The sequence below is a fragment of the Alexandromys fortis genome, unplaced genomic scaffold (genome assembly GCF_014885135.2).
Source record: "Alexandromys fortis isolate MF-2015 unplaced genomic scaffold, M_Fortis_MF-2015_v1.1 scaffold_144, whole genome shotgun sequence".
NCBI classification, from domain to species: domain Eukaryota; kingdom Metazoa; phylum Chordata; class Mammalia; order Rodentia; family Cricetidae; genus Alexandromys; species Alexandromys fortis.
The window spans coordinates 3,697,004-3,707,349 of NW_026068021.1; the positions used below are offsets into that span (position 1 = coordinate 3,697,004).

Here is a 10,346-nt window from a genome sequence, read left to right on the forward strand (position 1 = left end):
ATTCCCAAAACATCCGTGTGTTGCCGTCAGGGCCTGAAATATAGGCCTGGCAGTGGTTTCTCGGGAAAGCTGGGTGGGACCACAAGGGATCCTTTGGTCCTGGACCTGGCCTGGCCTGGAGGACCAACGGCTTTAGGGCACTAAGCCTAATGCCCTGTAAGAGCCCCAAAGGGTCTGCATCAGTCAAACCCAGCAAAGAAACGGTGCCTTCCAGTGTGCTCCTGCCACCTGCTGGCAGTTTTGGGAACAGCATGTTAGAGGCTTGTTCTGACTGGCTCCTTGGTACCGGTACCAGCTATAAAACATGGCTAGAAGGTTCTGGAAGGGGTGGGGGTGAGGAGCTGCTGCACCCAGTCTTGCCACCCCTCAACACCCCACTTCTGGATTACATGCTCAGCTAGTTCAAGCCTAGAGAATCTGGGCGCTAAAGCTGAAGGAAGGCCAAGCTGACTTACTACCCATCTAGGGTAGGTGTTCAATGAGTCAGTTAACAAACATTTTAAGTGGGTCCTGCCTGGCCTAGTGGGATGTGTTGGTGGCCCAGTATCCATTTACAGAAAGAGATTTGCCTGTCGAGGCTATGACAAGGACGAGGCGCAAGGCACATCCTCCACGCCATAGCTTTAGAGAGGCCCTGTCCCTTGAGAAGTTGGGGGAGGGAGCAGGCCCCTTCTGGCACACCCTGAGTCTGATAGTCCCACGGGCGCCAGCTGCCCCCTCCCTGACGCCAGGCTGCTGCCTTTTTATGGCCATATGTCTCCGAGAGCACAGAAAATAGCCCCTTGTGTTTGGTGACAGGGACAGGGCTGCCCAGCAGCAGAGAAAGACATGCTGGGGGGTGGGGGAGGGAGCTTGGTGGCCAGGATCGAGCTGACCTGGCTGTGAGGGTCTGGCGGACTGGAGATGATGGCGTTTCAGAAGCTACCTGGCCACCCTCGAGCACACTGCCAGCAGACGAGATTTTCCAGGACCCTCTTTGCCAAAGAAAGCCACCCTGATACCCAACCAAGAGGGAGCTAGCAAAGCTCGTGGCCCTGTTCTCAGCCCACCCAGGGCGAAATGGCCACCAGGTGTGTGACCGCCTGCAGGGAGGCTTGCAACAGCCAGAGCTTTAAGCAATGCAGGCATCCCCCAACGACCCACCAGCAAACGCCTAGGATTGTCCCACGAAGGGGGGCGGGGTAGCGGACTGCAAAGAGCCCACGATGTCATCTCCTTGTAGATGGATGGGACCAGCCCAACACAGCAAAGCTGGGCCTTATGGAGGGAACTGAGGGCACCAGGGAGTCTGGATCGCCTGAGGGTGCCTGTTTTTGCCACTAGTGAAGTAGCTTATAATTGCCCTGGGGCAGAACCGTACCAGAGGCCCCAGAACTAGCTAACCCTAGCATCATGAGCCTAGCACTCTGGGAGCGTCCTTCTGGCCCCTGCCATTGTGGGGCCAGAGACTCAGTCTGTTTCTGCCCCTTCTCATGCCCTACGACCTCTTTCTTTTTGTGACATTAGTCCCATCTGGCAGCCCTGAGCCATCTCAAACCCAATGTCCCCAATTATGTCCCTAGGTCCTGCTTCTTAGGTGGCTTTGTCCAGATGGGAAGGTCTGAGTGGGCCAAGGTGGCCTGGGCCCCTGAACCTGTGGTCTGACGGGAACATCAAGGTGTCACCGGGCAGTGGGCCTCAGACCAGTGTAGGCCAGACAGGCAGCCTCATCTGTGCCACCTCACAGCGGAGGGTCCCTAGGACAGGGACAGAGGCATCAAGGTGGAAGGTCCTTGACTGTTCTCTCTTCCCCAGGGTACCGTGAGGGCCTTCTCTGGAAGCGTGGCCGGGACAATGGACAGTTCTTAAGCCGGAAGTTCGTGCTGACAGAACGAGAGGGTGCCCTGAAATACTTCAACAAAAATGACGTGAGCCTGGCATGGAGCGAAGGGCGGCCTTCCCATGTGGGGTCCTGGCCTCCCCAGGGTCTGCAGGGCTGGGTATTAGCCCTTCAGGAGTGTGGCTGCCCTCCATCCGTTCCATCATCTTCCCAGAGGACACCCCGCATGGTGGCTCCCCCTGGGGAAATGTCCTATGTGTATGCACCCACACACTAACACCCCAACCCCAGTCTGAGACTGACCGCTGTCCCTTCCTACAGCCTCCAGGAGCCAGGCCTGATGTGGGCCTGCTGGGAATGGTCCTGGGAGGCCTGACACTCCCCCTAGTGGATGTTTCCAGAAAGTCAGGGATAGTGCCTTGGGTCAGCTGTGAGGGGTGGAGAAGTTCTTGGCTCTAGGTCATCTGTGTGGTTGCAGGGATGAGGCTGGAGGTGGGTGGCTGCAGCCTTGCTGTGGGGCTGACTGGACAGAGGGTTGGGAGGTGAGGTGTGGCAGCCCAAGAGGGAGCTCAGCTCTGTGATGCTATCATCCAGAATGGTGGCTTCATCACCTGCCTTGTAGATGAGATACTGGCGCAGAGATATTGAGCAGTATTCCTGAGGCCACAGAGCCAAGTACGTAGTGACCCTTTGTCTGGGACCTTTGGCACCAAGAAGGGACCACCTTCTGGGGTAGATGCCAGAACACATGCCTGGAAAGGTGTCCTGATTTAAGATCTGGCTGAGGGACAGGGATGGTCACACAGCTCCCTGGAGCCATCCAGGACCACAAAAAGAGCCTCCTTGCCTGCAGGGTCTTGGTGAAGAGTCGCAGATTACAAGCTCCAGGTGCATAGGCGAGCAAGAATTGGGTCAGGACATGACAGAGAACATGAAGGGTCACAGATCAGCGGGAGGGTTACCCAGATGCCAAGTGTCTCCCACAGATGTCATATAGCCCACCCTCACCCAAGGTGATTCCATTCACAGGCTAGGAATCCAGGCCCTTGTTGAAGGCTACACAGCCCAGCAGGGCTCCTGCCAGCCTCCCTTGTTTAGGTGGTGGCTGTTGTCTGGGGTTCCCACTAGCCTTCCTTCACAGGCCAAGGAGCCTAAGGCGGTCATGAAGATTGAGCACCTGAATGCTACCTTCCAGCCGGCCAAGATTGGCCACCCCCATGGCCTGCAGGTCACTTACTTGAAGGACAACAGCACTCGCAACATCTTTATCTACCATGAAGATGGCAAGGTGGGTACCGCTGGGTGGGTGGGGGGGAAGTGGGGCAATGTACCCTCCCTGGGGGTGGGGCACTAATCCCGCCTTACCCTCTGGGCTGCAGCCATCTCTCTATGGGCAAAAAGATAGCATGTAGAGTCTATACTTTCATCTACAGCAGACTGCCAAGCAGAGGGGCCCTGGCATCTTGTGGCTGGAGCTCTTATGTGTGCTTCATCAAAGCGTGCGTGTGCATGTGTGTGTGTGTGTGTGTGTGTGTGTTTGCAGAGCCGAGTGTCTCAAGACCTAGGAAGCTGGAGTTTGGGCTGATTCCTCGGGAAGTTGTCACATGTCTCTAAACATGCTGTCTGATTTGGCGACCCTGGGAAATTGAAGGTCTTCCCTCCTATTGTCCCCTTGTGCCATCATACCTGGGAGGGGTTTATTCATACTGTGCTCAGGGTCTGTGTCCTGTGACCACATAAAAACTCTAGTGCAGTCTGAGCTCCTCCATCCAGCACACTGTCTCACTTACCTGTGGGAAACAGCCGTGTCTGCCTGTAGCGGCCTGTGTCCACCCAAGCACTTGGGTTTTCTCGACATCGAGGGACGGGGGGGGGGGGGGGGACTGTTTGGGGCCTCACCTCCTTCCCTGTCTTGGTCCAGTCTGGCTTGCTGTGTGCCCTGTTTTGGCTGGAACACACCCTGCAGTAGCTTTCTGAGAAGCGAGGGGTCTGAGACCCCTCTGGGATTTTACCTTTTGCCCACTGCATTTTGGCTGGAAAGAGATCTCAGGTTAGGATTTCCCCAGCACTGGGCCTCTGCTTTCCTGTCTAGTGGCTCTGTCCACAAGGCCGGTGGGGCTTCCTTTAGTGATTTCCGCCTTCCCATCCACTTTCTGGAAGCCCCGCCTTTGAGCTGTCGGCGCTGAGAGCACCTTCTCTCCCTCATTTATTTCCACTCACACTTTTTTCTTTATTCCTTTTTTTAAAATGTCTTTGCGGCACGTGTATGTTTTCCCATGTGTATGGGTACAGAAGAACGCAGGTGCAGCCAGGCTGTGGTGGCACAGGCCTTTAATTCCAGCACTTGGGAGGCAGAGGCGGGTGGTCTATGGAGCGAGTTCCAGGACAGCCAGGGCTACCCGGAGGAATCCTGTGTGGAAAACAAGGGTGCCGGTGTCCATTCATTCATCCAGGAGCCCAAGCTTCAGGCAGGGAGTCTGTCACTCTTCACCTAATTCACTGAGGAAGGGCCTCTCGGCTGCCCCCAGACCTCACTGACTAGAATCTCCAGGGACTCTGTCTCTGGGATTCTGAGTGACCTAGATGGGCCCCTCGGTGGGCCACATACATCTGCTCATCTCTGCTCTCCCTGGGCAGCTGGCATGCAGCTAATCTTGGGGCTCCTGCCCACTCGTGACAGCTCATCTACTGGCCAGCTTCCAGTCTATGGCTGTTCTCAGTGTCTTGTGGATTTCGGCCTTTTAATAAAAATCTCTTGAGCATAGGCTGGATATAGTGACAGCTGCCTTTGATCCAGCACTTGGGAGGCAGAAGCAGGTGGATCTCTGTGAGTTTGAGGCCAGCCAAGGGTATGAATCCCAAGCCAATCAGGGATACACAGTGAGGCTCTTTCTCAGAAAAGAAAACAAACAAACAAGCAAACAAAAAACCCCAAAAATACTCAAGTGGTGCTAGCTGGTTCCCATAAGAACAGAGACCTGGCTCCACCTTCATGATTCTTGGAAGGACATGAGGGGCCTTCTGCCACTGAGACACTATGCTCTTCCGCAGTGGGACCCCAGCATCCCTTCTGTTCCCCAAGGGCAGCTGTGGCAGCTGTTGTGCTGAGCCCATGTTGACATGCTCAGACATCAGGGGGTGAGACCACCCTGGAGCATTCCAGGGGAGGGCACAGACATCAGGGGGCGAGAACCCCAACTGGGATAACTGGGGAAGACAGTGTTCCGAAGAGCAAAAGGGCAGGAGGAAGTGAGGTCCCACCTAGGTGCAGGTTCTAGGGTGCCGTGGGGAGACTGTCAGATCCCAGTTTTTAAAGTCGTGTGTGTGTACAGTGTATGTGAGTGCAGATCCGTGTGCTACTTGGTTTTGGTATCCTCATCCTTGAGTATCCTCATTTGAAACAGGGTCTCATTGTCTGAGAACTCCCAGGGATCCTCCTGTCTCCTCCCATCTCTTTAAAGATTTATTTAAGTATAGTGTTCTGTCTGCACGTTTGCCTGCAGGCCAGAAGAGGGCACCAGATCTCATTTCAAGATGGCTGTGAGCCACCCTATGGTTGCTGGGAATTGAACTCAGGACTTTTGGAAGAGCAGGAAGTGCTCTTAGCCACTGAGCCATCTCTCCAGCCCCCTCCTCCTCCTATCTTGCACTGGAATTACAGGCGTCTGGTCCTACTGTGTCTGGCTCTACATAGGTTCTGAGGATTCAAATTCAGTTCTAAATTCTTCTTGCTCACCGAGCCATCTGCCTAGCCCTACCTTTGTGGGTTTTTTTTTTTTTTTTTTTTTTTTGACACACGGTCTCCCGTTGGCCTGGATTTAACTGATTAAACCAGGCTGACTGGGCATCAAGCCCCAGGAATCTCCTGCCTCCCCCTCCCCAGTGCTGGGATTACAAGCATATGTCCCCACACCAAGCTTTGGGCCGGATGTTCAGGAGTGGAAACAGATTCTCATGCATGCACAGCACCCATTTTACTGACCCCACCACTTCCCCAGCCCGGAACCCAATTTGAACCAGGAGGGAGAAAGAGCCTGGGTGGTGGAATAGGTGGGAGCAATGGGCAAATTCAAGGCTGAATTTGTGGTGCCCTGGGTCATCTGCAGAGGCGGAAGGATGCTTCCTGCAAGCCCAGGGTTTGGGAGGGCTGACGCTGGGCTAAGTGTGAGCCACTGCCCTGCCGAGTAGGGTGAGTGTGATTGACAACAGGAGGCTCCAAGTCTGTCCTGCAGCACAGGAAGGGCAAGACAGAGGGAGGAGGTCCGTCAACCTCTTTTGCAGGTGGAGGGGGTGGGACCACATAAGGATGTGGGGAGGGTCAGTTGTAGGTGGGGACGTGTGGCAGGGGCTGTGAGAGCTAGTGTCTTGAGCCACCAAGAAGCCCAGTGGGCCAAGGAAACACTGCAGAAGACACAAGCTGGGCTCTGGCTGTCTGGGAAGACAAGATGGACAGGTTCTGAGTGAGGCAGGTGGGGTGGGGACGGGGTCCCTATGGCGTGGCGAGATAGGGACACAGTCATAGCTCCAGGCCATTGTGAACCCATCAGGACAGGGAGAGCCCAGGGAGAGCGAAAATGTGTGTAGGATCTGGAAGGGGACAGAAAGAGCTGGGTGCAGAGAGGTACCTGTGATGTGCAAAGCTCAGATGTCAACCCCACTCAGTCCCCAGCCTCAGCCTGTTCCCTGATTCTGGTCATCAGACTGCCCCCATCTTGGCACAATGAGGGGTATAGGCAATGGGGGTTCGTCCCATCCTTCAGTGAGGCTGCTCAGAGTGCCAGCCCAGCTGAGGGGTCTGTGGAGGAGACGAGGCTCGGGAGTCGCCACTCACCACAGCTTCGGCCCTCAGGAGATCGTGGATTGGTTCAATGCACTGCGAGCAGCCCGCTTCCACTACCTGCAGGTGGCTTTCCCGGGAGCCAGCGATGCGGATGTGAGTGGCTGCCCCAGAGGCACCTGCTGGGTAGGGGGTTGGGGAGGCAGCTATCGGTGTCGGGTCATAGGACTGATCAGCGGTATAGCAACAGGCCCCTAGAGAGGTACCAGGGTTGGCTGCATGCAGGTCTTCAGTCTGGGGTTGGCACCCCGCTAGAGGGGCATGCCATGCTGGGCGCACAGTCTAGGGGGTAACACGGGGTGGGCTTCACTACCATTTGTCTTGTCTGTTCTGCCCCAGCTGGTGCCCAAGCTCTCTCGGAACTACCTGAAGGAAGGCTACATGGAGAAGACCGGGCCCAAGGTAGGTGCCGAGCAGCAGACTTTTAGGTCTGTTAAAGGTCAGCCATCTTGCTTCTGTCTGTCTGGGGGTTGCTTGAGGTCAGGCTGGGTGCTGGGTCACTGGACGCACTGGGCACAGTGACTCACTGATTCACTGGGCCAGTCCTTTCCCGGGTGCATCCCGTGTATCCTAGGGCTGTGGCCTTGAGCTTCAGGGTGGTCCTTGAGTCCCCTGTCTGTGTTGTGGTGCTGGCATGAGGACGAGTGATGAGGCTGCAGGTTCTAGGGCATGAGTCAGCCTGAGCCTCCTGCCCTCAGGCCCCTCTTTAGGAGGGACTGTCACATCTGTTCTATAACACAGTAGCGTACATTCAAGGTCTGGACCCTAACCTGGACCTCAAGCATGCCGAGGGCCCCTCACACACTGGCTGGCCAGCGCGGTGCCTGTGAGGCCCTGCCTCTGTGTGTTGAGTGGGGGTCAGCTGGGGCAGAGGAACGCCTTGAGGCTGCTGACTGCTTCCCATCCTCCCAACCCACAGCAGACAGAAGGCTTCAGGAAGCGCTGGTTTACCATGGATGACCGGAGGCTCATGTACTTCAAAGACCCCCTGGTAAGGAAGGTCTGGCTCCAGTTGTTCCCCCCCCCCCCCCCCCCCGCTGCCCCACTGACCTGTTTCAGGGGTGACTGGTGAACGGGTCTGGGATTCCACAGGGGGTCCTAGATTCTAGGGCTTCACTTGGCTAGACTTGGTGAGGAAACAGGGGGGGACAGCCTGGGGAAAAGGGGTTCCCCCCATATCCCAGCCTCTTCTCATCCACACACACACAGGATGCCTTTGCACGAGGGGAAGTCTTCATTGGCAGCAAGGAAAGTGGTTACACGGTGCTGGAGGGGCTCCCACCATCTACCCAAGGCCACCACTGGCCCCATGGCATTACCATTGTCACCCCGGACCGCAAATTCCTGTTCACATGTGAGACAGAGGCAGACCAGCGGGAGTGGATCGCGGCCTTCCAGAAAGTGGTGGACAGGCCCATGCTGCCTCAGGAGTACGCAGGTGAGAGGAGTGGGTGCGGGAAAGGAGGGTGTCGGCAGGGTCACGGGTAACAGCCCCTAGTGAAGTGTGGCTCTGTGTCTGCATCCTGAGCCCCAGGTAGGCTGTGGAGGGGAAGCTGTGGGCTATGGAGAGAGGCTGAGTGAGCTGGCAGCTCCCAAGCTTGGACCATTCCTGTTTCTAGTGGAAGCCCACTTCAAGCATAAACCCTAAGGAAGAGAGCCCGGAGGCCCCAGGATTCTGCACTCACGTGGCTGGAGAGGCGGCGTCGGAAAAAGTAGGGGAGCCCAGCCTCCTGGCCCACATCCTGCTCCTTGGTGCAGCACAGGCATGGCCAGGTGGGGCTCAGGCAAGCCCGCTGGACAGGCATTTCTTCAGAACCTCATTGAAGGTGAAGGCAGACTTGGCTCTGGGCCTCACCTGACCCGGGGGCCCTGTCACGCTGCTCCTAGCCGCTCCCAGCTGACCCAGCCACCTTCCTGCTGCTGGAAGCCTTGCCTCCCTACTTAAGCAGGCCCCTACTAACTCTCCTGGCCTGAGGGGATCTTGGCCTCCGGTGCTGGGCTGCTATATGGACAGCCATGGACAGCTGTGGCAGTGGGCTGGCCTGGCTGCTGGGGACTCTGGGACATGCCGCATGCCTCCCCTTCCCTCCCCCATCTCAACAAGTATTTATTGAGCACCTGCTGTGTGTCAGTCAGGGATCAAAGGTCAGGGGTCAGCTCTCCTTCTCCTAGGGTTGACCCAGCTAGGGAACTGGGGGTAGTTTTACTGGGGGCAGTTTTTTCCCCAAGAAAACTTAATTGTGTGCAGAGGCCCTGGGCCCAGCTGCTTGTGGCACCCAGTGCCCTCAGGACAGCTGGCTGAGGTAGCTGGGAGGGAGCCTGCAGGGTGCTGTGCATGGAGCCCAGCAGCGGTTTCCTTGGGAGCCAGGGAGGTCCCAACTGCTTTTGGGCGTCAGTGCCCAGTTCGGTGCTGTCCCCGCTTTGTAACCCATGCCCTCTGACCCTGACCTCACAGTCTTTGAGCCCTTGATGAATAAAAGCCCAAACCAAGAGGTGGCCATGGGCAGGAGTGGCTGCCCCCAGCCCTGATTGCTGCTGGCAGGCCAGTAGTTAAAGCCACCTGTATTTATTTACCCTGCTGCCCTCTGGACACCCCATCAACTGGGCTCCCTTCTATGGGACCCCCCAAAGGGCAAGGTCCTGGCCGCTGGACAGCTGGGGAGCATTAGTGAGGGATACATCTGTGAGTGACCTGATCCTCGTCAAAGCTGCGCCCCAGGGAGCTGGGGGAGGGGTCCTTAGTCGGGCTTCTGCTGCCCTGTGTCATGTCCCCTGGAATAAAGTGTGGCTCTGGCGTGGTCCTTTCTGTGTGTTGATGACTAAAGCAGGATGAGAGGGCTAGCAACCTCCCTTTGAGTAGTAAGAGATATGAGAAGAACTATGTCACTTCCATGGCAGGCCTGACTCTGCAACCTGTGTCCTCTTAGTCCCAGTCACTTTGCCCACTACGGTGTGTGTGTGTGTGTGTGTGTGTGTGTGTGTGTGTGTGAGAGAGAGAGAGAGAGAGAGAGAGAGAGAGAGAGAGAGAGAGAGAGAGAGAGAGCGTGTTACAGCCCCAGGAAGGCCCAGCCCCTGCCCTGGACTGTCCAACCCCAGCAGGAACCCGGGGCTCACCTACCACAGCCTATACACAAGACCCGTCCTAGGCCACTGCTGCCCACATTTGCTAGCCTCCGTGGGTGTGGGCTGTGACAGACCCTGGGTTGAACACTCCTGGCACGTGCCTAGTCACCCAGCTTGCAGGAATGCATGCTGAGCCCAGCAGACATCTTTGGCCAAATCTGGAGTGCTGAGCCCAGGTGTGTACCCAGGTGTCAGCTGGGTCCCCTCAGCCCTCTCACTGTTCTCCCACTTAAAACTGTTTGCATGTGGCCCTGGACAAGGAACCCGCAGCTCCTGAATATATTAGGTAGGCACTCTGTCACTGATCTACGACTCAATTCCTTCTCCCAAACTGGTCAGGGTCCCCATAGCAGCTGGGTTACTGATGACATTCCAGGGTCCCCTCCATTTCCCCCACCAGGACCAACAGGTTCACTAGTGTCATCTTACTGATGGGCCTGTTCTAGAGACTTATGCGTGTAGACATCAGTGTATACTAGCAACAGCGACCACCTTGACATATGTCTAAGTCACCACAGAATGACATAGCAGGGAAGGTTTTTCACTAGATGGGAAATTGGCAACTCA

General features: G+C 56.4%; 1 protein-coding gene across 1 annotated transcript in view; it reads left to right on the forward strand.

Annotated features, from left to right (window-relative positions):
• Adap1 (ArfGAP with dual PH domains 1) overlaps window positions 1–9,451 on the forward strand; it is a 50,952-nt gene extending 41,501 nt beyond the window's left edge. Inside the window, exons 5-11 of the mRNA XM_050163243.1 lie at window positions 1,795–1,907; window positions 2,961–3,107; window positions 6,669–6,752; window positions 6,996–7,058; window positions 7,576–7,647; window positions 7,866–8,094; window positions 8,276–9,451. Coding sequence (XP_050019200.1) covers window positions 1,795–1,907; window positions 2,961–3,107; window positions 6,669–6,752; window positions 6,996–7,058; window positions 7,576–7,647; window positions 7,866–8,094; window positions 8,276–8,304 — 737 coding nt within the window. The 3' untranslated portion in view covers window positions 8,305–9,451. The remainder of the gene's footprint in view (window positions 1–1,794; window positions 1,908–2,960; window positions 3,108–6,668; window positions 6,753–6,995; window positions 7,059–7,575; window positions 7,648–7,865; window positions 8,095–8,275) is intronic.
• The last annotated feature ends 895 nt before the right edge of the window (window positions 9,452–10,346 follow it).